The 25,722-nt window shown below is 42.6% G+C and overlaps 4 protein-coding genes across 5 annotated transcripts; 1 reads left to right on the top strand and 3 right to left on the bottom strand.

The window, feature by feature from the left end:
* The first annotated feature begins 143 nt into the window (after positions 1-143).
* On the top strand, positions 144-5,144 carry tcf19l (transcription factor 19 (SC1), like). The gene is made up of 6 exons (XM_088404287.1): positions 144-260; positions 942-1,546; positions 1,835-2,004; positions 2,070-2,457; positions 2,529-2,973; positions 3,337-5,144. Exons 2-6 carry the CDS (start codon positions 1,270-1,272, stop codon positions 3,683-3,685), a joined length of 1,629 nt encoding a protein of 542 aa, XP_088260413.1. The 5' UTR covers positions 144-260; positions 942-1,269; the 3' UTR covers positions 3,686-5,144.
* A 2,399-nt stretch (positions 5,145-7,543) lies between these two features.
* On the bottom strand, positions 7,544-11,342 carry cog8 (component of oligomeric golgi complex 8). Its single transcript, XM_088404286.1, has 6 exons — positions 10,922-11,342; positions 10,174-10,381; positions 9,355-9,702; positions 8,446-8,886; positions 8,213-8,381; positions 7,544-8,018 (listed from the first exon to the last, which is right to left on the bottom strand). The coding sequence occupies exons 1-6, from the start codon at positions 11,248-11,250 to the stop codon at positions 7,780-7,782; spliced, it is 1,734 nt and encodes a 577-aa protein (XP_088260412.1). The 5' UTR covers positions 11,251-11,342; the 3' UTR covers positions 7,544-7,779.
* A 490-nt stretch (positions 11,343-11,832) lies between these two features.
* Positions 11,833-17,218, bottom strand: LOC148406343 (H-2 class I histocompatibility antigen, Q10 alpha chain-like). Of its 2 annotated transcripts, XM_088404293.1 has the most exons (8): positions 17,086-17,214; positions 15,718-15,935; positions 15,052-15,318; positions 14,686-14,964; positions 14,300-14,608; positions 14,124-14,222; positions 14,027-14,044; positions 11,833-12,913 (listed from the first exon to the last, which is right to left on the bottom strand). In XM_088404293.1, the coding sequence occupies exons 1-8, from the start codon at positions 17,100-17,102 to the stop codon at positions 12,846-12,848; spliced, it is 1,275 nt and encodes a 424-aa protein (XP_088260419.1). In that variant the 5' UTR covers positions 17,103-17,214; the 3' UTR covers positions 11,833-12,845. The 2 variants fall into 2 exon arrangements, with proteins under 2 accessions (XP_088260419.1, XP_088260420.1); XM_088404294.1 differs by lacking the exon at positions 15,718-15,935 and having other exon boundaries at positions 11,834-12,913; positions 17,086-17,218.
* Positions 17,219-18,937: 1,719 nt separating this feature from the next.
* Positions 18,938-23,777, bottom strand: LOC148406342 (saoe class I histocompatibility antigen, C alpha chain-like). Its single transcript, XM_088405275.1, has 7 exons — positions 23,610-23,777; positions 21,738-22,004; positions 21,321-21,599; positions 20,938-21,246; positions 20,765-20,859; positions 20,259-20,293; positions 18,938-20,165 (listed from the first exon to the last, which is right to left on the bottom strand). Exons 1-7 carry the CDS (start codon positions 23,671-23,673, stop codon positions 20,162-20,164), a joined length of 1,053 nt encoding a protein of 350 aa, XP_088261401.1. The 5' UTR covers positions 23,674-23,777; the 3' UTR covers positions 18,938-20,161.
* Positions 23,778-25,722: the final 1,945 nt, after the last annotated feature.

Below are 25,722 nucleotides of genomic sequence, written 5' to 3'. Positions count from 1 at the left end.
GATCCGCGGTCCCTTTAAGAGAGGGCAAAACTATGTTAAAAGCGCCCTGGCCGGCGGCCAATCGAGAAGAAGCCGGACGTGACATCAGCAAAAGTGCTAGGAAGGCACAGGGCCGACGCGCCAAATTTCAAAGCACTTCCTCCCCGGAGGAAAGAAAGGGGAGAAGGCAGCAGGCGGCTGGGTGAACCGCGGCGGCCCAGGTCCAACTTCTCCGGCGTATTGACACCGGCTCGACGGTTGTTCAGGAGAAAAGAACCCTGGTAACGTCGGGTGGGAGTTGGAATTGTCGTTTTGGGTGTTGTTTTTTTGTGTTACGGGAGGGGAGAGCGACGTCAGCTAGCTTACGTAACGCCACCGACGGTTCACATCGGAAAGCTAAAAAAAAAAGATAAAAGTTATCAAATATATCAATAAAAGTCAGATTCAACACACTTATGTGCGCGATTTAGTTATGTAACCACGTTTGACCTGATTCCGGGCTTCCGGTGACGCAGCGGTTGTTGGTTCTGCTCGGCCTGTCCCATTTTTTTTTTTTTTTTTTTTGGAGCTCCATAGAAAGAAAGTGACACTTGATTGTGTGGGCAAAATGTGGCTCGCGGGCCTGAGACAAGGGAAATGGTCGAATGCAAATTTTCATACATTCACACTTTTTTTTCACCTAAGTAGAACTACTATTATGGAGGCGCTGGGACAAAATTGAAATTAGTTTAATTGTGTGCTTGTTGTTCATATCCTCGTAGCTCTGAGTGCCAATGGACTAAAGAGGTGTTGTTTTATTTTTTAATTTAAAAAAAATCGCCTGATTAATGGTCATCTGAATATTATTTTATATTATTTTACTCATTCATTGTAGTTACTTTTACGAAGAACATGACTGAAGGTAAAAGTAATGACCTTGTATGATTGGTTCATTGTTTTGTTTTTTTCTCTCTCTCTTTCAGATGATGCAGAGCGAGCCAAAAATGAATCATTAAGCTCAAAAGATTTTTTTTTCTACAGCCTATTCTTTAGCCACAAACCCTCCAGCAGAGATCCCCCGGCTAATTGTGTAGAGCTCATTAGCATACCTCATCAGTTCAGACAGCCTCATTTATTCATGTCAGTCCCCCCAGCTTCACGCCAGATGCCATTCAGCCTGCTGCAGATGCCTTCAACGTAATAATTGACCCCAAGCAGAGCCAATCCCCGAATGCGACGCGGCCCGCAGTAGTGGCGGGAGGGCGGGGTGGGGCGGGGCGGCGGGGCTTTTCCAGGACAAAAGTGACCGTTATGCTGTCGGGGGCGCAGCCGTGCTTCCAGCTGCTCCGCATCGGCTCCTCTGCGGTGGGTTCCACGCGGGACCTGTACACCTTCAGGCCGGCGCAGGGCCACTCTGTGTTCCGCCTGGGCCGGGCGGAGGAGCTGTGCGACGTCACGCTGGACTCGCCGGTCGTGTCTCGCGTCCACGCCGAGCTGCACGCCGAACGCGAGGCCAGCAGTGACGGCGGGGAAGCGGCGGTGCAGGAGGAGGGATGGAGGGTCCATATCAAGGACAGGAGCGCTCATGGTGAGATGCGAACATGGGTGCTTGTCCAAAAAGTATGTTTAAAAAGCACACACTTAAAAAAAACAAAAAAAATTAGGAGGGGGGAGGTGCATGTCAAGGGGGTGAGCAAACCTACACACTTGAAACAAAAATATGTAAACAGAAAATTGACCGATTGACACCCAAATGCAAAATTTTAAAGAGCAACTGCGTAAAACCGTCCCCCCCCCAAAAATGTCAACACGAATGTACAAAATTGCAAACAATCGTCCCAATAAATGATGGCTTCCATAAATGTGGCGCCGCCAGGCACCTGGGTGAACGAGGTCCGCCTCCAGGCTGGCGTCGAATGGGAACTGTCGGACGGCGACGCGCTGACCTTCGGTGGCCAGGTGACTCCCGGCAGCCCCGAGTTCTACTTCCTCTTCCAGAAGGTCAAAGTTCGTCCCCTGGACTTCGACGCCATCACCATTCCCAAGGTGAGCAACCAGTCCAAATGTTCTATCCTGGTTTAGGCCTACCTTTGTTTCACGTTTCCCCTCAGGCCGGCGCGTTTTCCTCGGACCTGCAGAACCGGATCAGAACCAACCCCGATCACAAGGCGGCGCCTGGCGTGGATCTGTCCAAGCTGTCCATCAATCGCTCCACCGTCATCCTGGACTCCATCGGCAGCTTGAGCAAGATGAAGGGCAGCGCTTGGACCTTCCGGAGGAGCCGCAGCCACGAGGGCGCCGCCTCCGACCCGGGCTCCTCGTCCTCGCCGCCTCCTCTGGGCGCCGGGCGTCTTCCACCTTCCACGCCGCCGTCCTTCTCGCCCGCCGCCTCCTCGCTGGCCCCTAAGTCCCTAGCGCCGGCCTCTAGGAGCCGCAGGAAGTCTGCGCACACGGTCCTGCTGGAGGACGACAGCTCGGACGAGCCCCGGAGCAGGACCGGTGAGACTGGATAAATTTGACCAATGTTCGTTTTTCATGATTCGAAACGAGTTTTTCTGGTTCCTTTTAAGTCCTGGCAGGTCCGCAGGAGGAAGCGCAGCGCTCGCGAGGCAGGAAGAAGCGGCGTCTCTACAAATCTGACTCGGATGATCTCTGCTCGCCGCCGCCGTCCTCCCATACGCGTCCCCAGGAAGCCAAACCATTCCCGGTGGGCGTCAGGACCATCGGCAGCTTCCACGGCGCCGTCACCAACGCCCGCCTGGACAACCGACACCATGTCGTCCCCGCGCCGCCCAGACAAGACCACCAAGGGGCACCGGCGCATCATTTTCACAACGCAGTGGCCTTCCGGCAGCAGAAACCGGCGACGAGGGGCCGCCGCAGGGCTCACAGCTCGCCGGTGTTCTCCCCTCTGGTGGTGGGAGGGGAGAGCTACAACCTGGCGTCTCCCTCTGTGAGGGTTTGCACGGCGCCGCGGGGCCGAGCCGCCTTCAACAGGTTCAACCAGCAGCCTAGGTAAGATGCTTCCAAAGATTCCCGTCGTGTTCAGGCAACCAAGAACTTTAATAAACAACTAACAGGAAGGAAGACAAGTAAGTTATTTTTCTCGCGAGGAGAGCGAACAGCAACCTGACCTTCTCAGATATCCTCCCGGTCTGGTTACAGATCCTTTCCGCTTTGCTTTATTCGTTTGGTTGGACCTAAGTACAAAAGCCATTGCTGTCCTAAAGGGTTGGGGGAGTCATCTGGCAACAATGTAAACAATCTATTTATGATAGTGGGGAATGTTCTTCCTCAGGAACATTAAGAAGGACATCAAGAGCATTAGGTTAGAAATTTCCCATGTCATGAGTCCCCCTTTTTTTTTTATTCCATCAGGCGTCGCGGGCGCCCCAGGAAACATCCCCTTCCGCCCCGTCCCTCCTTACCCTCGCCGTCCTCATCATCTTCCTCCTCCACGTCTTCCGCCTCGTCCTCCTCGGGCTCGTCCTCGTCATCTTCCTCCGACGAGGATGACGAGGAGGAAAGCGGCAAGGGCGGGACCCCTTCGGCCTCGAGCTCAGTGGAGCCGTGCGCCGCCCCCCGCTGCCTGCTGCCCCAGCAGGACACGGTCCAGTGGATCCAGTGCGACGTGTGCGACGCCTGGTACCATATCGACTGTCTCCACGTGGACCGCAAGCGACTGCTGAGGGACCCCAATGCTGACTTCCACTGCGGCTGCTGCTGAGGAGAATCTTCGCGACGCCTCGGAAGAATAGGACCCATGTGGAATTTTACTCAAACTTGAACTATTTTGTCTTCTTTTAAAGCCTTAAATGAACTTTAGGAAATGTCCGCCCAGTGACAACCAATTGGAAAGTGCACGTTATTTTACCTGAGGATGAAAGACGTTATGGATGATAATCCGGCCCCCCCACCGCCATTTTTTTATTTTTTGATGCATGGCGCCAGTCTCACTGGACACTTTATTAGGTACACTAGAGATCCAAATGCAAAACAGCTTTTTATCATGATGGAAGAATTGCATTTTTTGTGTGTGACAAGGGCGGAGTGTAAATTTCAGGGTGTCTGCAACATGACCCTTGTGGCACACCACCTTGATATAAAATTGAGAAATTACAATATATATTCCTGAGAGAAGGCAGCTCGGTGGAACGAGTAGCATGTCCCTCTCACGGATAATGGGACCTGAGTTCAAATCCAGCTCGCTCCGGCCTTCCTGTGTCGAGTTTGCATGTTCTCCCCGAACCTGCTTAGGTTCTCTCCGGGCAGTCTGGCTTCCTCCCACACTTCAATAATTTGCATTGCAGGTGTATTGGACATACTAAATTGTCCTTAGGTGTGATTGGGTGCATGAATTGTTGTTCGTCCCTTTGTGCCCTGCGATTGCGGGGAAACCACAACACGGTATTTGGCAGATGAATACCTGTCAATGTGCATCTTTGTGAAGCCATTTTTTATTCTGATAACAGGTGTACCTTATAGAGTGTCCCATGATTTTCTGATCAATTGGACCTTTTTTTTTTATCAGAAATTGTAAAGGACCTAGATCATGGTATTTTTTCCCACTTTCTACAGATAACATAAACATCTAAATTGCATTTGGCACATTGGTAATTTCTGATTAGATATGAGTTTTATGGTACTGCTATTTCTAGCCTGGAATTGAAACGTCTTGATTACTGAAGCCGCACCTTGTGGCTGCCTAGCCCCCTTCATGATGTCGTTCAATGGCGGCATGCCACGGAACATCCAAATATTTATGTTCCAAACCGTGTCAATACACCGGCGTTTTCTGCAGTAAAACATTGTAACTAATCATTGAAACTTTGCCTTTAACTTGGCCTACACTCATCAACTATGGAACAACCAAAAAACAAAAAAACTGAACAATGTGGTAGTACCAAGTCTTGCTTTTGTGATCTAACCTCGAGAGACATCTTTATCTGCTCTGGCACTGAAAGCGCAGTATAAGGAAGGAATGTTTAGAAACAATCAATTAAAGGAAATAACATTATTCTGTTGTTTAGGGTGAGAAATCAACATTGTAACATGGTTAAAAAGTTGGAAGTGCCAAGCTATGCGCCCTTTAAGAAAAAAAAAAAAATCATTTTGATCGTCTTTGGCGCCCCGCTGTGGCCACATGGTCGAACTGCAGTCATTTTCCAAGGAAATTGGTGGCAATAAAAATCTAACAGCAAAACCCTTCATGGATCTACTTGTTTAATGTCTGTGATTTTTGCTATACAGGATTATTTTTTTCCCCGAAAAAAAGCCTTACTGTAGACTGTAGTTTTTTTTGCGGAAAAACACCTTACTATAGACTGTCGTTTTTTTTGCAAATAAAAAGCCTTACAATAGACTGTCGTTTTGTTGCAAAAAAAAAGCCATACTATAGGGTGTGGTTTTTTTGCAAATAAAAAGCCTTACAATAGACTCGTTTTGTTGCAAAAAAAAGCCATACTATAGAGCGTCGTTTTTTGGCGAAAAAAACGCCTTACAATACTGTCATTTTTTGGCGAAAATAAAAGCCTTACTATAGACTGTCGTTTTTTGCGAAAAAAAAAACTTTACTATGAACTCGTTTTTTTGCGAAAAAAAAGCCTAATTATAGACTGTCATTTTTTCAAGAAAAAAAGCGTTACTATAGACTCGTTCTTATTCGAAAAAAAAAGCCTGTCACTTTTTGTGAAAAAAATGCCTTACTGTCAGACTGTCGTTTTTTTATGGAAAAAAGCCTTACTATAGACTGTTTTTTTTGCGAAAAAAAGCCTTACTATATAGACTGTCGTTTTTTTGCGAAAAAAAAGCCTAGCTATAGACTGTCATTTTTTCGAGAAAAAAAGCCTTACTATAGACTTGTTCTTATTCGAAAAAAAAAGCCTTACTATAGACTGTCACTTTTTGTGAAAAAAATGCCTTACTATAGACTGTCGTTTTTTTTATGGAAAAAAGCCTTACTATAGACTGTTTTTTTTTGCGAAAAAAAGCCTTACTATAGACTGTCGTTTTTTTGCGAAAAAAAAGCCTAGCTATAGACTGTCATTTTTTCGAGAAAAAAAGCCTTACTATAGACTTGTTCTTATTCGAAAAAAAAAGCCTTACTATAGACTGTCACTTTTTGTGAAAAAAATGCCTTACTATAGACTGTCGTTTTTTTTACGGAAAAAAGCCTTACTATAGACTGTTTTTTTTTTGCGAAAAAAAGCCTTACTATAGACTCGTTTTTTTGCGAAAAAAAAGCCTAGCTATAGACTGTCATTTTTTCGAGAAAAAAAGCCTTACTATAGACTTGTTCTTATTCGAAAAAAAAAGCCTTACTATAGACTGTCACTTTTTGTGAAAAAAATGCCTTACTATAGACTGTCGTTTTTTTTACGGAAAAAAGCCTTACTATAGACTGGTTTTTTTTGCGAAAAAAAGCCTTACTATAGACTGTCGTTTTTTTGCGAAAAAAAAGCCTAGCTATAGACTGTCATTTTTTCGAGAAAAAAAGCCTTACTATAGACTTGTTCTTATTCGAAAAAAAAAGCCTTACTATAGACTGTCACTTTTTGTGAAAAAAATGCCTTACTATAGACTGTCGTTTTTTTTACGGAAAAAAGCCTTACTATAGACTGTTTTTTTTTGCGAAAAAAAGCCTTACTATAGACTGTCGTTTTTTTGCGAAAAAAAAGCCTAGCTATAGACTGTCATTTTTTCGAGAAAAAAAGCCTTACTATAGACTTGTTCTTATTCGAAAAAAAAAGCCTTACTATAGACTGTCACTTTTTGTGAAAAAAATGCCTTACTATAGACTGTCGTTTTTTTTACGGAAAAAAGCCTTACTATAGACTGTTTTTTTTTTGCGAAAAAAAGCCTTACAATAGACTGTCGTTTTGTTGCAAAAAAAAAGCCATACTATAGAGTGTCGTTTTTTGCAAATAAAAAGCCTTACAATTGACTGTCGTTTTGTTGCAATAAAAAAAAAAGCCATACTATAGAGTGTGTTTTTTTTGCGAAAAAAAAGCCTAGCTATAGACTGTCACTTTTTGTGAAAAAAATGCCTTACTATAGACTTTCGTTTTTTTTACGGAAAAAAGCCTTACTATAGACTGTTTTTTTTGCGAAAAAAAGCATTACTATAGACTGTCGTTCTTTGGTAAAAAAAAAAAAAAGCCTTACTACAGACTGTCGTTTTTTGCAAAAAACAAAAAGCCTTACTATAGACTAGTTTTTTTTGAGAAAAAGCCTTACTATATATAGACTCGTTTTTTTGAAAAAAAAAAAAAAAAAAAGCCTTACTATTGCCGTTTTATTGCAAAATAAAGCCTAAACTGTCATTTTTGCAAAAAAGCCTTATTATAGACAGTTTTTTTCTTAGTAGTCTGTTTTTTTACGAAAAAATAAAGCATTACTACATGGTCATTTTTTACGTAAAAAATGACCATGGGTCATTTTGCAACAGTCATTTGTTGCAAAAAAAAAAAAAAAATCTTACTACAGATCTTTTGTTTTTTGGAAAAAAAAGCCTACTATAAACTGTCTTTTGTAAAAAAAATAAATAAATAAAAAAAAAACCCTTTCCCTAATGACACAACATCAATGACAAATTTCTGGGATCATTTATTTACAAATTACACACAGCGCAAAAATATTAACAGAATAGACAATCAGACTTGCATAAAGATGTCATCCCTTAGAAAAGGAGTTGCCCCCCCCAACTAAAGGCACTTTGGCGCGCTCCGGCCTAATCGCCATGATGTCATCTTCATCCTTGATCACTTTGAACGATTTAACAACAAAAGTCTGGAATGGGTAGTCGAGCAAGAACATTGTCGCTTAGGGTTCCGGCCGCTGCGACGAAACCTCGCGCGTCTCCGGGACGTCTTCGCACCGGGCCTCCGGCGCAGCGTCCTCGTCGCGGGGCGCCGCCGAAGCCGCAGGGATGGGTTCCGCCAGCCCCAAGTCGGATGGGGCTTCCTCGTCCTTGGGCAGCAAGAACTTGAGCGGTTCCAGTAGCTGTTCCACATCCACGCGACCCAAATGCTCACAGCTGAGCATGTGAGACACCGGAACACCTACACACACACAAAAATCAACTTTGAGAAGGACTGGATTAGTCCGGTTTGGCTCCAATGGTGCAATTGCACTTCCACAACAGTAGGTGGCAGCAGCGCTCACAAGAACACAGCCAGCTCATACGTCCCGCGATACATACGCTTGTGGGAGCGGAACCAATATGACGCATAGGACGGCGATGAAATTTACTGACCGAGGACCAGCGCCATCTGCTGGGCGGGAAACAGGATCTGCAGGCATCGGTCCAGGAAGGGCAGGAGTTCTCGTGCGTGGACGCGGCACATGCGGGCAAAAACTTGGCGCTCGCCGTCGCTGAAGGCCGAATCCTCGGCGCGGTGGAAGGCCAACAGCTGAGCGCTCACCTGGCAGGAAGACGCGGCGTCAAAGGGGACCAAATGCGGGGAATGTTGGACTTTGGGGACTCACTTGTGTGAGGGCGCCGTGCAAGTCTGCGGTGACGCACTGGGCGAGCGCCAGGGGGCAGTACAAGCGCAGGTCGTTGAAGGCTATCAGGATGCGGTTGGCGAAGCGGCCCAGCGGGAGGAAGTCCAGGAGGTCAGCAGGCGGCGCCACCGTCCCGGGCGAGTCTGCCGGCAAGGCGCGGGAGGCGGCCCCCGGCACAGAGGGCGCGGCCACCGGGGCGTAGGCGCTCATGTCGCGGGCGAAGAACGCCGCCGCCTCGCGCGCCGCGTTCCCGAAGGCCTCGGCCGCCGCTCGCGCCAAAACGGCCGCCAGCCGGCCGCGGAAGTCCACGCCCACCCGGCTGAAGGACAGGCCCAGGTACATGCACTGCGCCGCCAGCGAGTCCAGTCGGGCGCCGACGCCGCGCCGCAGGTCTCGCTCCAGCAACTCCACCAGTTCGCACACCTGCGAGACACCAGAGCTATTTACGTTCTGTCGGGACCATTCGGTGAATAGTAAGACCTTCTTCCGCATTGAAGAGAATAAGGCTCCACAGCATTCGATGCGCGCGATTTTCTTTTGACCAATCTGAGTCATCTCACTGTTCTCCAAGTTCTAACGATGGATTGAAGGACCTTTCGTCCAATTGTGACACAGACTTAGACCAAACGGTAAATCTGTGCTTTTCTGTCTGAGCTACTCAAAGTGATGACCCAGCATCGGAAACAACTGGGGATTCGGCATATTGCTCAAGGACACCTCGAAATGGTCACAAAAGCCGGAGATGGAGTCCAGAACCCCTGGATCGGGAAACGACCGCTCTACCACGAACCCCGCTTTAAAGGGTTCTTCTCGCCACCTCCTTTAGTATTCCTACCGACGCGTTTCTGACAAGAGGCGGAGACAAAACGCCGACGGGCCGGCGGGCGGTACCTTAGAGAGCACCCAACCGTGGAGGACGTCGGCCTGGGGGCGGCGCTGCTCCGAGAAGATGGCGCGGTACTGCGTGATGATATCGAAGAGGTGCACGCGGTAGGCCTCCACGCTCTTGCTGATGTGGGTGTAGGGATCGTCTCGGGGAACGGCGTCCAGCGCCGCGCGCAGCCAGGCGCCGCGCGCCTGCAGGAACTTGACGCGCAGCTCGGCCTCGCCCAGGGCGTCCATGCGCCGCAGGTAGCCCACCGCCCGCAGGCACGACGACAGCTGCCCGTCGCTGCGCAGCTGCTGCAGGAGCTGCAGCAACATCAGCTGGGAGCTCTCGCCCACTTCGCGCACCAGGCCCTGTTGTGAACGCACAGCACACAAAAAGCATGCTGGGAATTGAACGGGGAACTGGCTAACCGCTCCCAGATAAAATGTCTAAACGCTCTCAACGGGAAGCAGAATTATCAAATACTTTCAGATTCAAAGAATAGCATAAAAAAACCTCAGCTCAATTTTATACATTAGAAAATCATCTCGCAGGCCGGATTAAACCCGTTTGCGGGCCAGAACCAGCCCACGGGCCTTATGTTTGATTTGACAGCATGTGTTTCCTTCTTCACTGAACAAAAGTTTGTCCAGCTTTGTTTATTTTCCGATGGACAAAAGAGGCCAAAGTAGGAAGTCGAATCATTGCGAACGCAAGCTTTTGAAATTGTGTCCTGTTCTTACTGTTCAAAAGTTTTAAAAGCTTTTCTTAAATTCATGAACGGTAAAAAAAAATTACACAGGTGACTCAAAACCCCGCTTGGGGTCATCTGCGAGCGTCACCTTTATGACAGGAAGCGTGCCGTGTTTTTTGTCTAGCCGGCGGACGTAAGCAGCCAGCTCCAGCGCCTGCTCGTAGTAAGCGTTGCGCACGCACGTGTCCATCAGCTGCGGGATCTCCAGGATCTCCAAGATTTCCGTGTGCCGGTTGAGCGTCAGCGTGTTCATGCGGCGGCTGGCCGACATCTGCTCCGCCTCCTTGGCGAAGTTCCTGAACGCAAGCGAGGGTTAGGGGCTGACAAATATATATTCCAAACAACAACATCAAATAACCCACAGAAGAGCCTCCATTTTACGTTGCCTCTGTTTAGGTCGTTTTTTTGTTTTTTTTTAAGATGACTGAATGACCTTATGCGCTCCATTGAGCATTTGCAGTTCATTATCTCATTACAGTTAACCATGACTTTTTTTTTTACTGTATGTACTTTACATAAAAATCAGCATGCACAAAATTGCACATGAATCTGAGTAGCACTCAGAGACGTTATAAGAGAGCTGCTAAGATTCCCTTTTGAGCAATAAAATGTGAATTTAATTTTTCTCCCAAACCTATTGATTCAACTGTATGCCGCACACGGTGTCGTTTAACCCGCAGAAACAGAAAATGACTTAGAAACGCCAAGGAAAAATGCGTGTATTCTAAGTTTAGCCAGCTTGGAGGGTGGCAACGTAAGATGGCCGCCATTGCCTTCATTAGGCCCAGGCTATTCTGACCGTTCAGTAACCGGAAACGTCAAAGCGAGTCGCGTACCGGCATCTCTGTCCAAGGGCTGGTAGCTTGTCGAGCAGTCGCGACACGGCGGATTCGACGCAGCCGAAGTCTCGGTAGATGCGCTCGGTGCACTCGGCGGTGCGGATGAAGGTGTGGTAGTTGGCGAAGGCCAAATGTCGGGTCTGTTCCAGGATACTCGCGCGTTCGTCCGCCAGCCGCTCCTGCTCGCGGCCCAGCTGCTCCACGCCCAGTGAGCTGAGCTCGGCCAAGTATGCCGCCAGGTCCGCTCTGTCCTTCCAGCTGTCCGGGAAGCAGTCCTGGAAGACGGACGCCAAGTTGCTCTCGTCTTCCACGTCCACCGTCGCCATCGTCGAAAAAAAACACAACCAAAACACTCCAGCAACGGCCCACCAACTGCCACGATAGGTCCCGGAAGACACTCGCTCTTCCGCTTCCGCGTTTTCCTCTCTCTGCCTTAAATCGCCTGCCCAATCGCAGATTTACCCTTTATCGCCACTAGGTGGCCATTGAAGGAACTGTCAGTCATTGACGGTCAAGTAAAAATTATTTTAATGTATCTCTAATCCCCGTGGCACTAAACTGTAATGAGCAACCTCTGCGATATGTTTACCCAGCCATTCATTTCAGCCACTTGAAAAAAAATATTTTAAGTGACGGTTATATCAAACAAACTCACGTTTGACCGCATGCAATTGATCACATACACTACAAATAAAAAGCCATTTTTTTCTGAGCTTTATTTTACGACAGCGGACAAGATTGTCCTGCAAAAGACCAACCATTCAAGGATTTTCTAGTTTCCCCATTGCTACTCAAATCCTGAATATGGATACCAGTAGTTGTATTCACTCTCCTTCTTCACACGAAAGAATGAATTTAAAACCGAATTCAAAAGAATAAAAAATATATATATTTACACATACATTTCAAACACGTAACCCACAGGCAGACAAATATGGGCATGCAAAACTTGACCCGATTCCAAGATGTTGTTTGGAGTACTTATTTATTTAACATCATTGCTGTACATGAATGCAAAGATAATGTAAAATACAAACTACAAACATGACATTTAGTAGGTGAGACACAATTTCAACATTTTAAAATTTTATGTCTCCACAATGTTGTGTTCTTTTGATCTAAGCCAGTTCTTTTCAAATAGTGGGAGAAAAAAAATTGCATTTGCCATGTGAAGTGTGACTGCAACAAAATAAGGATTGGCACCATTTTTTCTTATATTTCAGGCAGTTTGATGCACTTTTTATTTGATTTTTTTTTAGACTAGCCTGTAACTAGGGCTGCTTAATTAATCAAATTTTAATCGCAATTGCGATATTGACTGCCACGTTTGACTAAGCTGACCCTTGACGATATTAACATTTAACATGCTGGTTACCGTACGTATATGTCAAATAAAACACTTTGTCATCCTACCAACAGGAGGACATGTTTCCCACATGTGTGCGTGACAATAGTCTCTGCTTTTCTCAACCTAATTCAGGGGGATCGCTTCTTAAGACGCAGTATAACACAAATTTCAGTGTAAGTCAGAACAACATACAAATATTAACTAAAAAATAATAAATAAAGTAGAAAATGCGCAATTCCTAAATGGAAAGAATTTTTGCAGACTTTTGATTCAAGACATGGGAAGTCCAGAAAACAATATGTCACAATAGTCAAGGCGTGACGTAACAAACACATGAATTAATGTTTCAGCATCGATCGGAGACAGAATAGGCCAAATTTTGGCGATATTGCAAAGGTGAAAAACGTAAAGTTCGAAATGCTACGAAAAGCAGCTACTATAAATAAATGACGGAGGGAGCGTGAACTCTGGCGTTCCATCATTTGCACGGAGAAGAGCAGAGCAAATTGTTGCATTCCAAATACTCCTCGACATGCTTGGGTGTGTGTTTAACAGTGACTCGTTGTGAGACAACTACTCCTTCTTCAGGACAATGCCCGTATTTGTCAGAAACAGCTGAGCATCCGGAGTCACAATGTAAGCTGTGGAGGGGAAAAAAAAAAAATATTAAAAGTCATAACATCGTCCAAAAAAATATATTTTATATATATATATATATATATATATATATATATATATATAAGTGTGGTTACAGCAAAAGTAACTATGCTGTATATTTACATATTTATGAAATTGAAAAAGGAATATTTATTATATCATAATTAGAGTATTATGACTTTTGAAGACTTTTGCATTATGGGAGTTCAGGCTAAGCCAATCATTGAACTCACTGAAAGGCTTGCAAAGCTTGTCATAAGTTGGCCGATCATGCCACCAGGTGGTTTTGGGGTGTCAACACAAAAATTTCTATTGCGCCGTGGTCGCAAGTTGCCCTTGAAAGAATGAATGCAAAAAATCGGGGGGCATTCATGATAAAACATTGGGTTTTCAATATGTCCAAAATTGACAATAGTTCCAATTTTGAATGGCAGTAAATGAGCCTGACACAGGCTAAATTTGACACCGATAGGGAGTAACTCTCTTGCAAGCATTTAGAAAGTTGTGGCATGTTGAAAGTCAACATGGTTTGACAATCTATGCAATATTTTCGCCTTGTAGTGATTTTTTGTATGCTTTCCCTTTGGTATCACACATCAAAAACATAAAAAATCCAGAGTTAGGTCGAAATTTCCCCCAGGGGTTAAAAGTGGTCCTAATAAATCAAGCAATTACACATTATCGATATAAAGCGGTTATTGACCAAAAAATGGTGCATCGATAAGAGTTACGTGTGATTAGGAACGTTTTGATTTTTTACACATTTCCAGCACTGTTTACTTTCAAACAGTTTTACTGCTTTTTATTTTTAAGTATAAATGGGCCATGTCCAAATGTATTTTTACTATAAGCCACATCTTTTTGTTGTTTTTTTTTTTTAGCTTGTTGGGGCAGAAACACAATGAAATATTTTGAATACTTGAATCCATATATATATATATATATATATATATATATATATATATATATATATATATATATATATATATATATATATATATACTGTATATATGTATATGTACATACAGTATATCAAATCAAAACACGTTGTTTGCACACCTATTGACAAACACAAACACAGAGAACAAAATACTTACAAGGTTGTGAGTCTTTGGCTGACATGAAAAAGAAACAAAGTTCCATTTACTATTTGAGGTGACAGCTCTTCATGGATACCAAATCTGTGTGGCTTACCTTTTCTGCTCATGTAATACTTGGCAAGGAGTGCTAACGCACCAGCCACCAGAGTGAGGAGCGCCAAACAAAAAGCAATGGTCGTATTGTGCGCCTCTCCTTCACAAGGCAACAAAGAGTCATGAGACGGATCAACCCTGTCAGTCAGGGCAAATCCAACAATTCAAGTGACTCACCTTGGATGACTTTGTTGCTCAAGATGCTTTTTCTCTCCAACTTGGTGACGATTTCTTCTTTGACTCCGTCCAGCTGGAAGACGCATTCGTACTTGCCCTCCACGTCGGGGGTCACCTCCACTTTCAGGCGGGTGGAGGTCTGGAAGGTGCCATCGTGGTTGGGGAGGGTCTCCTCCATCTCCACGTTCTCGTGGATCTCCTCGCCGTCCTTTCTCCAAAAGAGGGCCGACGCTCTGGGGTAGAAACCTGTGGCGTGGCAGGTGACAGGAGAAGAAGGTGTCTTCTGGAGGAGAGACACGGTGGGAAGCTCTGGAAAAAAAAACAAAAATAAGAAGAACGCCGGTTGTAATGACAGTATCATTCCTCTAGAGGGCGACTTAACGTACCTGTCCTCATCAGGAACGCTCTCCCGTTGCGCACATGCAGCTTCAACTGAGCAGGACAAAGCCCAGTGAAGAAATCCCTCACGTATCGATTGAACCCGTCCCTTTGGTCCCACTTGTTTTTGGTGACGAAAGCTTGCGGACTGGCCGCGATCCATCGCATCGTCTTCACTTCAAATGAGATGAAGTCTTCTCCATCATAACTGTAGTGCTCCCAACCATCAGCGTCACCAGTCTCCTCGTCCCATTCACAGCCATACATCCACTGGATCATGTGAACACCTGAAAGCGTCACACACACAATGGAGTGTTTTTTTGTTTGTTTGTTTGTTTGTTTGTTTTTTTGCTTAAGTTTGAATGTGAATAAACCTCCAGTTTGGTTGAAGCGCTCTTTAAGACTTTTGAAGTTGAGTTTGAAGAGCTGCTCATTTCTGGAACTGATCTTGGTCTCTCTCTCCCAGAAGTCCGGATCACCTGCTGTGATTTTGTTGACCCAGTCCTGTTTGGCTTTGGTTTCTCTGCTGTTGCTGTCGTAGTGCAAAATTTGAATGTCGTCAACGGATGTGACCTCCCAGTGCTCCGGTAACGTTGACTTTTGAGAGGAGGCTGTGATGAAATAACTGAGCTTGTGAATCGCTGAAAACACACACAGGGAGCACTGAACATTGAGTGGTTTGAACAAAAAAATAATTCACGAAAAATGTTAAGTTATCCCGCTCTCAAAAGCAGCCGCCACGTTGGTACAAAAAACGCGAGAGCAGTGTTTTTAAAATGAATGCACAAGGGTTGAACAACAATATCTGGACTGTAGCCTTAAAAATGTATATCTGTTATTAATGGCCTTCAGACATTCAATGTCAGGAGTGTACCGCAGTTATAACCTTGCATGGTAGGTACCTCTTCCCTATGTCGAAAATGGCAGAGCTCCCAGTTTTCCAGATTAAAAAAAAAAAAACATCAGTCACTTCTGCATCTATCACTGGTATCATTTTTAACATTATTTTCACAGAGACTCAAAAAGGGAAGGAAACAAACCTGCGATCATTTTCAGAACCGTATTCCAAAAACCGGATGAGGTGTCAGGGTCAAGCACAAGAAAATAGGAGGGATTGTTGACTCCTTTTACCAGTTTAGCTTTAATGATCCTGCTTTTGCTGTCGTAGTACAAAATTTGAATGCCATCAACGTACGCGTCGTCCCGATACTCTGGTAGCTTTGAAAGTTGTGAGCACGATGTGATGAAATAACTGAGCCTGTGAATTATTACAAAAAAACAACAACATTTATTCATCTTCAGATTGTACTAGCTTTCGAGCCCCCCAAGCATCAGCTATACCTTTGAGGACATCCATTTAATGCATTTCCTAGCCCATAACCTTAGGAAGTCGGAACAAGTGGTGAGGCGTTCAGTGACCGCTCATAATGTGGGAAATTTGATACACACTTAACACAAACAAATACAGCATAGAATTTATGGATAGGAACAAGAAAATATGAAAAGTTTAGAAAAATGAGATGTATCCAGTTTTGCTATGTTTTTGAAATTGTTGTCAAAGTGTTGTGTCTTAGCAATATAGCAATATAAAAACAAGACAAATAATAATAAACTAAAAAAAATAAAGTAAATTATAATTAAAACAAATTGGGGCACAGCTAACTTACTTGCCGAGTGCAAACCAATGAAAAGAATAAGCCTACCAAGTACATTATTTACTTTTAGGTAAATTTTAATCAATTGGTAGTCAAAATGTCATTTGCGGTTATTTCAAACTGAATTCATTTCCATTTTTTTGCCCATCGGATTTTTCAAAGTGGTCTCATTTTACTTTGCTTTTTGGACAAGAATATTAAACACAGATAATTCAAATCAAGAAATAAAGTTTCTTTTCCCCTCTGACACTTGGCGAGGCCCCACTGAGAAGCCCATGCCATTTCATACCGAAAAATAGGGAGAGGAAAGTTGGTGTCATGCAAACAGTTTAGGAAACATTGCCCCCAGGTGGTAGGATGACGAAGTACTTGATTTGACGTATTTAAAAAAAAAGTGCTTGACTTTTCAAATGTTAATATCGCCGAGGATCAGCTTCATTAATCGTGGCTGCCAATATTGTCATGGTGATTAAAATTCGATTAATTGTGCAATTCGATTAACCCCTACATCAACACATCAAGTAATCAGGTAACCCCAACAAGACTATGACCGTAGTTGTAACAATCCTAGAATGATGTATTCCCGTTTAGCTACGAGGAAGTGGTTGTTCACACGAAAGAACTTTACGCATTGAATGCTGACCAAGTTCAGTGAAAGAAATGCAAACAGGCATTGGTTCACAATCGAAGCGCGTCAAAATAAATCAAAGCAACAGCAACGGGAGGACAAAGTTAGAAACAAAATGCACTCACCGGACGTCACGGTGCATATTTGCGCCGCTGCGACACAAAACGCAAATAAAGTCACTGGAGGCATCTTCAAAATCGGATATGTGCGTACCTTTACTTTACTGCTTTCAGATAGAGGAACCACGACAAAAATAGAAACGAGAATTCCACAGCGTGCTTTTACTTGTGTGTCAGGTTTGTCAAGTCACCCGTCATGAAACAAGTTGTCGAGAAACAGACAAACCTGGCGATTACACAAGGTGACTGATTGGTATTGAATAATACTGATGAACTTAATGCTGAACAACTAACAACAACCATTTGCACATAAGTAGCAAAGCACATTAACAAGAAGTCATTATTTGTCATGTTATATACAATCATCAGTTTTCCTGAAATAAAACGTACACAATTTGGCTACAGCCGGATAGAATGGGACCAATTTTTGTGTTATTACTTAACATAAACAATGTGTCAAAAATTCCAAATTAAAATCTCTTTTTTTTTCCTACCAATTTTTGAACTCCATACCTCCCTATTTTGAGAAAACAGCGAAACAATCGTAATATTCCGTTTTATTCTGTATTTCACGTTTCAAAACAGTGAATTTTGTTAAAAATAGCACGACGAATGAACCGATATCAAAACTTCACCTTTTCTCGATCCCATGGTAAAAAAAAATATATTTTTACCCGGTGGTCCGCCTCCTATTGAGCTGTACCCTTTTGCACACACATTTATAGTACAAGCAGGAACAAAGCAAGTAAATCGCGATAATATTTAGAATTGTGAAGACTCAAGACTTTTTCCAGACAGTCATTTTTCGATGAGCCATTGATCTGAGCAAGTTCTGAGTAAGTGATCTAAGTAAGTTTGTTTCAAAAAATTTGAAATCTCATTTTTTTTCTCCTACCAATTTTTGAAATCAATAACACTCCATTTTGAGAAAAATGCAAAATTCAAATGAGTTTCCTCCATAGCCATTAAGTAATTAATTCACTTTCATTTTGGGAGAGCACTGCTCATTTTTATTTAGGCTCATGCCACGGGGAATGAGGAAGTCGGAAATGAAACTAAAGATATAATCATTGGAATGCCCGCCCTTCATTTTGCACAGCCAATGATGGCAGAACAAGACGATGGCGTGATATCGAGCCGACCAATAGGATGCCGAACTTCCGTAATTGGCCAGCGCAATTAAAATATCCAGTCTGAAAACATTCCAAACACTGTAGTAATTGCTGGAAATATAAAAGAAAAATTGAAACGTCATAAAAAATGTGTCTAATCTTCAAATTCACAAAAAATAAAGTTGCTTCTACTCATGCAAGGAAATTCATCTTTTAACCCTTGGGGAGATTTTTTTGGAGGGGATTTTTCACTAGTTTGGACTTATTATCACCCTACTTGGGCTGACTTTGAAAGAGTCATAAACTCGTCAAATATAAACATACATTTTTTTTCAACCCCTCAAATTTTTCAGTGGCATCAGCCTTATCCATACATTTTTTTTTACATATATTTTTTTTATATATATTTTTTTATATTTTTTTTTCAGTGGGGTAACCTACGCCCCCTTTATGTACAGAAATTTAAAAAATGCAAAATGCAAGCATAGGTAACTATGCTATTATTGTGGCTGGGTTTCTGTTGGTTTTGTTTTGTTTTTTCAATTAACACAGGTTTAAAAGGTGGAATTTTGCCCCTTGTGTCCAGAAGAGGATTTGCGCCCCTGCAAAAAAAACAAAACAACAACAACAACAACAACAAAACCCGGAGCTTTCAGAACAGGAAAGTTCTAGAGAGAAGCTACAGTAACATAGGGCAAAATTGAAACTAATTACATACTTTGAGTGCCAAGAATGAAAGAGACGGCTATTCTGGAAAGGTTTATTCAAGTTTACAGGTTTTTAAAAAAAAGGGCACAACATGTCCTCATCAGGAAAAAGACATTTGTTTTTTTTATAGGATAAAGCAAGTTGCTCAGCTAATGTTTTCTGATTACATCCCAAGCCGACAATCAAATCACACTGATAAACATTTAATTATTTTTTTACATATTTCTGACAGGTATTGTGTCAAATACCAGTCATGAATACTGATATTTTCTTCTACGTCTTTCCATATCAAGCAAAGCAAAAAACACATGTGGACTTTGAAAAAACAAATATAGAAAACAAGAGAGAAAATGTAAACGAACCAAGAGGTGTATAGTGTTAGCATAAAGTGACTTTCAAAGTGCTTATCCGACAGAAACATTTTTGTTGAGGCCCCAAATGAGAGGTGACATCTTTGGCTCTCATCACTTTTGTGAGATATGTATATTACCATGAAGATGGCATGACATCTGTGCCTCTGAATAAATCAAAAAAAGACCTAGCCTAAGATAAAGACATAATGCAGACTATAACATTTCTAACTTTATCCTCATGAGAATATAAGGGGACATAGTACAGCCCACAACTTTCAGTTAGGAAAACATTATATATATATATATATATATATATATATATATATATACAGTGGTACCTCGGTACTCGACCGCCTCTATACTCGACCAAATCGGTGCTCGACCAAAAAATTCAAGTAGGTAATGCATCGGACCTCAATCAGATTTTCGGTTCTCGACTAGCCGAGCCTAGCCGAGCCGAGCCGACCCGAACGCGCTCCTCGGCCCTTCTCGGCCAGCGGGTAAGCGCCAGTTCAACTCAGACCGCCAGCGGAGTAAGACGTTTGTTCGAGTATTTCTTCCCGGATTTAAACTTTTTCGTGTTGCTCTAGCCCTTAATAATGGCTCCAAAGAAAGACAGTGATAAGGGGAAGGCAAAGAGGAAAACAATGAGGACCACTATTGAACCGAAGAAGGATATTATAGCAAAATATGAACGTGGTGTACGAGTGTCCGTACATATACGTGACACAGCATACGTGACACCGCTATTTGAACAAAATCACACACGCACATTTCAAACTTACATGAACACCGTTCTAATCAGGTGGGGCCGTAACTTCTTTCTTTCTTCTTCCATTTCTGCCTCCACCTGGGATTTAATTGCCTCCGTCTACTTGAGAAAGAGGGGTCAAATGTTCCGGTTTTCCATCACCTGGAGGAGGAAGAGCAGATTTCACACCCAAATGTTCCCATTAAACATCTCCAGAAAGCAAAGATCACGTGACATCACCACAAACTAACTCACCAGACGACCGCTGATCTGCCTTGCTCGAACGTGCACTGTGAACAAAATCAAATAAAACTTGTGAAAAAACAACTATTCGCTTCCCTGTGGTATTTACTTTTTAATCACACTATCTTTATTTTATAACCATGCTTTCACTTTAGAGGACCGCGATTCAATGTCTAGAATCGAATGAGTGAAATTGTAATGTCGAAATGTCTTACACTGCCCTCGTGTGGCCAGATCTAGACTACCCCTGTATATTTTTGACACTATTAAGAGAACGCTCCTTTCAGTCTTTAAACTGACACATTAACAACATTTTTGTTGGCCTTTTAGACTTCTCACAGGTTTTCCATCAACAAGAACTTTCAAATGTACATGACAGTTTTATCGTTATTTGAATGAAACAGAAAGTTCTTTACTTAGAGCAAATGGCTGAAATGAAAGATAAATAGATTTAGTCTTTGGTCACTAATGGCACGCAAGAAAAATATATCTTTGTTCCTAATGTTTGTGTGACTCACCTTTTCGATTTTATACTTGGCAAGGAGACAGATCACAATTGCCACCAGAAATAAGCCCCCAAAACAGGACATGGTCACCACATTCATGTACTCTTCTTCATAGGACAACAAGGAGTAAGGAGTCAAGGTCCATGGGAACTCCAAAATGTCTGACAACAATTTAAGTCAGTCACCTTGGATGCTCGCGTTGCTCAGGATGCTTTTTCTCTCCAACTTGGTGACAATTTCTTCTTTGACGCCGTCCAGCTGGAAGACGCATTCATACTTGCTCTCCACGTCGGGGTTTGCCTCCACTTTCAGGTGGGTGGAGGTCTGGAAGGTGCCGTCGTGGTTGGGGAGGGTCTCCTCCATCTCCACCCCCTTTTGGATCTCCTCGCCCTCTTTCCTCCAAAAAAGTTTGACCGCTCTGGGGTAGAAACCTGTTGCGTGGCAGGTGACTGGAGAAGAAGGTGTTTTCTGGAGGAGAGACACGGTGGGAAGCTCTGGAAAAAAAAACAAAAATAAGAACACAGGTTGTAATGACAGTAGCATTCCTCTAGAGGGCGACTTAACGTACCTTTCCTCAACAGGAACTCTCTCCCGTTGCGCACATGGATCTTCAGAAGAGCAGGACAAGTCACATTATAGAAAATCTTCAACTCCTCATTATACTTGGTCCTTTGGTCCAAGCGGTTTTTAGTAATGAAAGCTTGTTGATTGGCTGAGATCCATCTCATAGTCTTCAGCTCAAACGAGATGAAATCTTCTCCATCATAACTGTAGTGTTCCCAACCATCAACGTCACCAGTCTCCTCGTCCCATTCACAGCCATGCATCCACTGGATCATGTGAACACCTGAAAGCATTACACACACACACACACACACACACACACACGATGACGTGACAAGTTCAACAAAAACCCAAGAGTAATGCTGAGTCGTCGTGAAGCAAAAGCACATCAAATAAATGAGCAGATTGAGTGGAAACAAACCTCCAGTTTGATTGAAGCGCTCTTTTGCAATTTCCATGTTGGCTTTGAAGACCTGCTCAGCACCAATACTGAACTCTGTCTCTCTCTTCCAGAAATGTGGATCATCCGCTGTGATTTTGTCGACCCAGTCCTGCTTGGCTTTCATTTTCCTGCCGTTGCTGTCGTAGTGCAAAATTTGAATGCCGTCGACGTACGCGGCCTCCCAGTACTCTGGTAGCTTTGAACCGTGTGAGGACGTTGTGATGAAATAACTGAGCCTGTGAATGACTACAAAAACAAAACAACAATTATCTACCTTCAGAATGTACTAGCTTTCGTGTCCCCCAAGCATCGGCTATACTTGTGAGGACATCCATTTAATGCATTTCCTAGCCCATAACCTTAAAAGGTCGGAACAAGTGGTGAGGCGTTCAGTGACCTACAATAATGTGGGAAATCTGACACACACTTAACACAAACAAATACAGTATAGAACTTATGGATAGGAACAAGTAAATATGAAGAGTTTAGAAAGATGAGATATATCCTGTTTTGCAATAGTTTTGACAATGTTGTCAAAGTGTTGCTGTGTCTTATATTCAGTTCCAAAGAAAATACCAGAATTTGACCCCAAAATTAAAGGTGCGTCTGACCCCAAAATTAAAGGTGCGTCTAACACATATTGTGTGTCTGATATTCGGGGAATTACTGTAATACAACACCCCTACATAGGGCTGCACGATTATGGCCAAAATAATAATCGTAATTATTATAGTCAATATTGAAATCACGATTATAAATCACAATTATTTATCATGTTTGGTCAAACTTGCCCTTTTTTTAAAACAAGCAAAATATAAACAGTATATAAACAGGACAAATAATCAACTAAAATAAAGTGAATAATAATTCCAACAAATTAGGGCAACATAGCTAACTTAATTGCTGAGCGCAAATCAATGAAACTTCGAACCAAGGACATTATTTACTTTTAGGCAAATTTTAATCAATTAGCAGTCAAAATGTCATTTTCGGTTATTTCAAACTGAATTTATTCCAATTTTTTTGCCCAACCGATTTTTCAAAATGGGTCTCAGCAAGAATATAAAAACACAGAAAATTCCAATCAAGAAATAAAGTTTCTTTTCCCTTCTGACTCTTGGCGAGGCCCCACTGAGAAACCCATGCCATTTCATACCGAAAAATAGGGAGAGGAAAGTTAGTGTCATGCAAACAGTTTAGGAAACATTGCCCCCAGGTGGTAGGATGACAAAGTACAGTCGACCCCCGGTTTACGAACACCCTGTTTTACGAACATTTCGACTAACGAGCGTGGACCGCGGAGATTTTTGTCCCCCACTTACGAAAAAACCTTTCACCTTACGAACAATCCTACATGCCGGCAGTTGTGTACGCAAATATATTTTCGCTTAGCTGCGTCAATAAAATCAGCAGTCGACGCTTGTGACGGCAACGTGAACGCTACTGCTCTTACAACGTCGCAGTCACTGTCTCAGTCACGGTGTCAGGAACGGATTAAGTTTGTAACACTGTACTTGATTTGACTAATTTGATTAATTAATCGTGGCTGCCAATATTGTCACGGTGATTAAAATTTGATTAATTGTGTAATTCGATGAACCCCTACATCAACACATCAAGTATTCAGGTAACCCCAACAAGACTATGACCGTAGTTATAACAATCCTAGAATGATGTATTCCCGTTTTGCTACGAGGAAGTGGCTGTTCTCGCGAAAGAACTTTACGCATTGAATGCTGACCAAGTTCGGTGAAAGAAATGCAAACAGGCATTGGTTCACAATTGAAGCGCGTCAAAATAAATCAAAGCAACAGCAACGGGAGGAGAAAGTTAGAAACAAAATGCACTCACCGGACGTCACGGCGCATATTTGCGCCGCTGCGACACAAAACGCAAATAAAGTCACTGGAGGCATCTTCAAAATCGGATATGTTCGTACCTTTACTTTACTGCTTTCGAATAGAGGTAACAAGACCAAAGGACCAAAGTGGAACGTTCCACAGAGTGCTTTTACTTGTGTGTCAGGTTTGTCAAGTCACGTGTCAAGAAACAAGTTGTCGAGAAACAGACAAACCTGGCGATTACACAAGGTGACTGATTGGCATTGAGTAACACTGATGAACTTAATGCTGAACAACTAACAACATCTTTTTCCACATAAGAAGCAAAGCACATTATCAAGAAGGCATTATTTGTCATGTTATATACAAACATCAGTTTTCCTGAAATAAAACCTACACAATTTGGCTACAGCCGAAAAGAATGGGACCAATTGGTGAAGTTCTCATTCTTTGTGCATTTTTTTAACCTAAACAATGCGCAAAAAAAACAAAAACATTAAAATCGTATATTTTCTCTTACCAATTTTTGAACTCCAAAACCGCCCCATTTTGAGAAAAACTTCCAAACAATCGTAAATTCCGTTTTTTCTGTATTTCACACTTCAAAACAGTGGATTTTGACAAAAATAGCGTGAAAAATGAACCAACAGCATTTTTTTATTTTTACTTTTACCTTCTTATTGAGCTGTACTCATTCGCACACACGTTTATAGTACAAGCAGGAACAAAGCCAAGTAAATAGCGACAACATTTAGAATTGTAAAGACTCAAAAAACATTTTTGCAGCCATCGTGATTTTTAGATGAACCAGTCATTGACAATTTCACTTTCATTTTGCTCCACTTCTGGGAGTAGCCCTTGCTCAAGGCTTAGAGAAAATTGGCAATGAAACAAAAAATCTGCTGATTGAAACTCCACCCCATTGTCTGGCGCGACCAATGATGGCAACGCAAGGCGATGATGCGATAACAAGCCGACCAATCGGGTGTCTGATGTCGATCAGTGGCCATGGCAATTAAAATCTATTTTAAACTCACATGTATGGCAACGCTGGATTTCATTCACGTTTTTCAAACTTTTATTTACTTTCTAGGGTAATTTGGATAAGTTGCTTTTACTTGTGGCAAGAAAATTTTTTTATAATTAAACAACACCGATCACATCAGCAGTAAACGCATCGTCGCAAGTCTACACTGAATACGGTAGATATTCTAATGCAAAAAAGTCTTCTCTAACCACCAATGCATTATGGATGTTTTGTGAAACTAAACATTTCACTCTGAAAGTAATGATCTTCAATAGCTGTGGACTTCAAAAAGAGAAATCATTCTAGCCATTAATCCTGATTAATCCCTTGATTTCAATTACAAAAACGGCATAAATTGCTTTATTATTTGTCACCGGAACAAAAAAAGGAGGCTGAGCTTCTTTTTCTTTTCCATTTACACAGGCTTAAATGGTGGTATTTTGCCACCTGTGGCCAGAAGCGGAATTACACCCCTCCAAAAAAAACTTCAACATGTAGTCCAGGAAAGTTCAAGGATAAGGCAGCAGTAAAATAGGCCAAAAGTCAAGATGACATTTTAGGTGTGATTTATTAAAGAATACAGGTTCAAAAAAGGCAGACTGTAATTTTTCTTTATGTCCCCAGCTCTGTAATAAAACACTTTTTTTTTCAAGGGAGAGCAAGGAGCTTAGCAAGCTTAAATATTTAATACAACCAAAAACCAAATCATATTTTGAACTCATTTTACACAGTTGACTAATATTGCGTCTAACATCGCAATCATAAATATTAAATTCTTTCCGGGTGATGAAGTATCCATATCTGGCACTAGTATGGATGTTCCCCAGCTTTCTGTAGCTGAACTTCGACAAGAAAAACCGTTGAACATGATGCAACAGCACCTCTGCTGGTAGCAGACCAGCAGTGCAATCCTTTTTGCCTTCCTTGTTTGGCTTTAATCAAGGCATTGGTAGAAAATAGTGCAAATAAGTACAAACAATAACATTGTCACAGTCTACATATGATTTTTACACAAGAATATAAAAACATAGAAAAGTCAAATAATTAAATAAAGCTTCTTTTCCCTTCTGACACTTGGCAAAGCCCCAAATATGAA

The sequence above is a fragment of the Hippichthys cyanospilos genome, chromosome 21 (assembly GCF_059441005.1).
Source record: "Hippichthys cyanospilos isolate Australia breed blue-spotted pipefish chromosome 21, RoL_Hcya_1.0, whole genome shotgun sequence".
Taxonomy (NCBI): domain Eukaryota; kingdom Metazoa; phylum Chordata; class Actinopteri; order Syngnathiformes; family Syngnathidae; genus Hippichthys; species Hippichthys cyanospilos.
The sequence above is the reverse complement of the archived record's forward strand: the minus strand, read 5'-3'. Positions and strand labels throughout refer to the sequence as shown.

Bases quoted from the DNA above. Each gene is read 5' to 3' on its own strand.
- tcf19l (XM_088404287.1), top strand. From the start codon at position 1,270: ATGCTGTCGGGGGCGCAGCCGTGCTTCCAGCTGCTCCGCATCGGCTCC. The intron at 1,547-1,834 runs GTGAGATGCGAA...TGGCGCCGCCAG, and splicing joins CAAGGACAGGAGCGCTCATG to GCACCTGGGTGAACGAGGTC. The intron at 2,458-2,528 runs GTGAGACTGGAT...GTTCCTTTTAAG, and splicing joins CGAGCCCCGGAGCAGGACCG to TCCTGGCAGGTCCGCAGGAG.
- cog8 (XM_088404286.1), bottom strand. From the start codon at position 11,250: ATGGCGACGGTGGACGTGGAAGACGAGAGCAACTTGGCGTCCGTCTTC. The intron at 8,887-9,354 runs GTACCGCCCGCC...GGTGTCTCGCAG, and splicing joins ACGGTTGGGTGCTCTCTAAG to GTGTGCGAACTGGTGGAGTT. The intron at 8,382-8,445 runs GTGAGTCCCCAA...TCTTCCTGCCAG, and splicing joins TGCACGGCGCCCTCACACAA to GTGAGCGCTCAGCTGTTGGC.
- LOC148406343 (XM_088404293.1), bottom strand. The intron at 15,319-15,717 runs GTTTGTTTCCTT...GTGTGTTTTCAG, and splicing joins GGTTCTGAAAATGATCGCAG to CGATTCACAAGCTCAGTTAT. The intron at 14,223-14,299 runs GTGAGTCACTTG...TGCCTTGTGAAG, and splicing joins GAGCAACAAAGTCATCCAAG to GAGAGGCGCACAATACGACC.
- LOC148406342 (XM_088405275.1), bottom strand. From the start codon at position 23,673: ATGCCTCCAGTGACTTTATTTGCGTTTTGTGTCGCAGCGGCGCAAATA. The intron at 22,005-23,609 runs GTGAGTGCATTT...TTGTTTTTGTAG, and splicing joins AATATGCGCCGTGACGTCCG to TCATTCACAGGCTCAGTTAT. The intron at 21,247-21,320 runs GTACGTTAAGTC...TTTTTTTTCCAG, and splicing joins AGAGTTCCTGTTGAGGAAAG to AGCTTCCCACCGTGTCTCTC.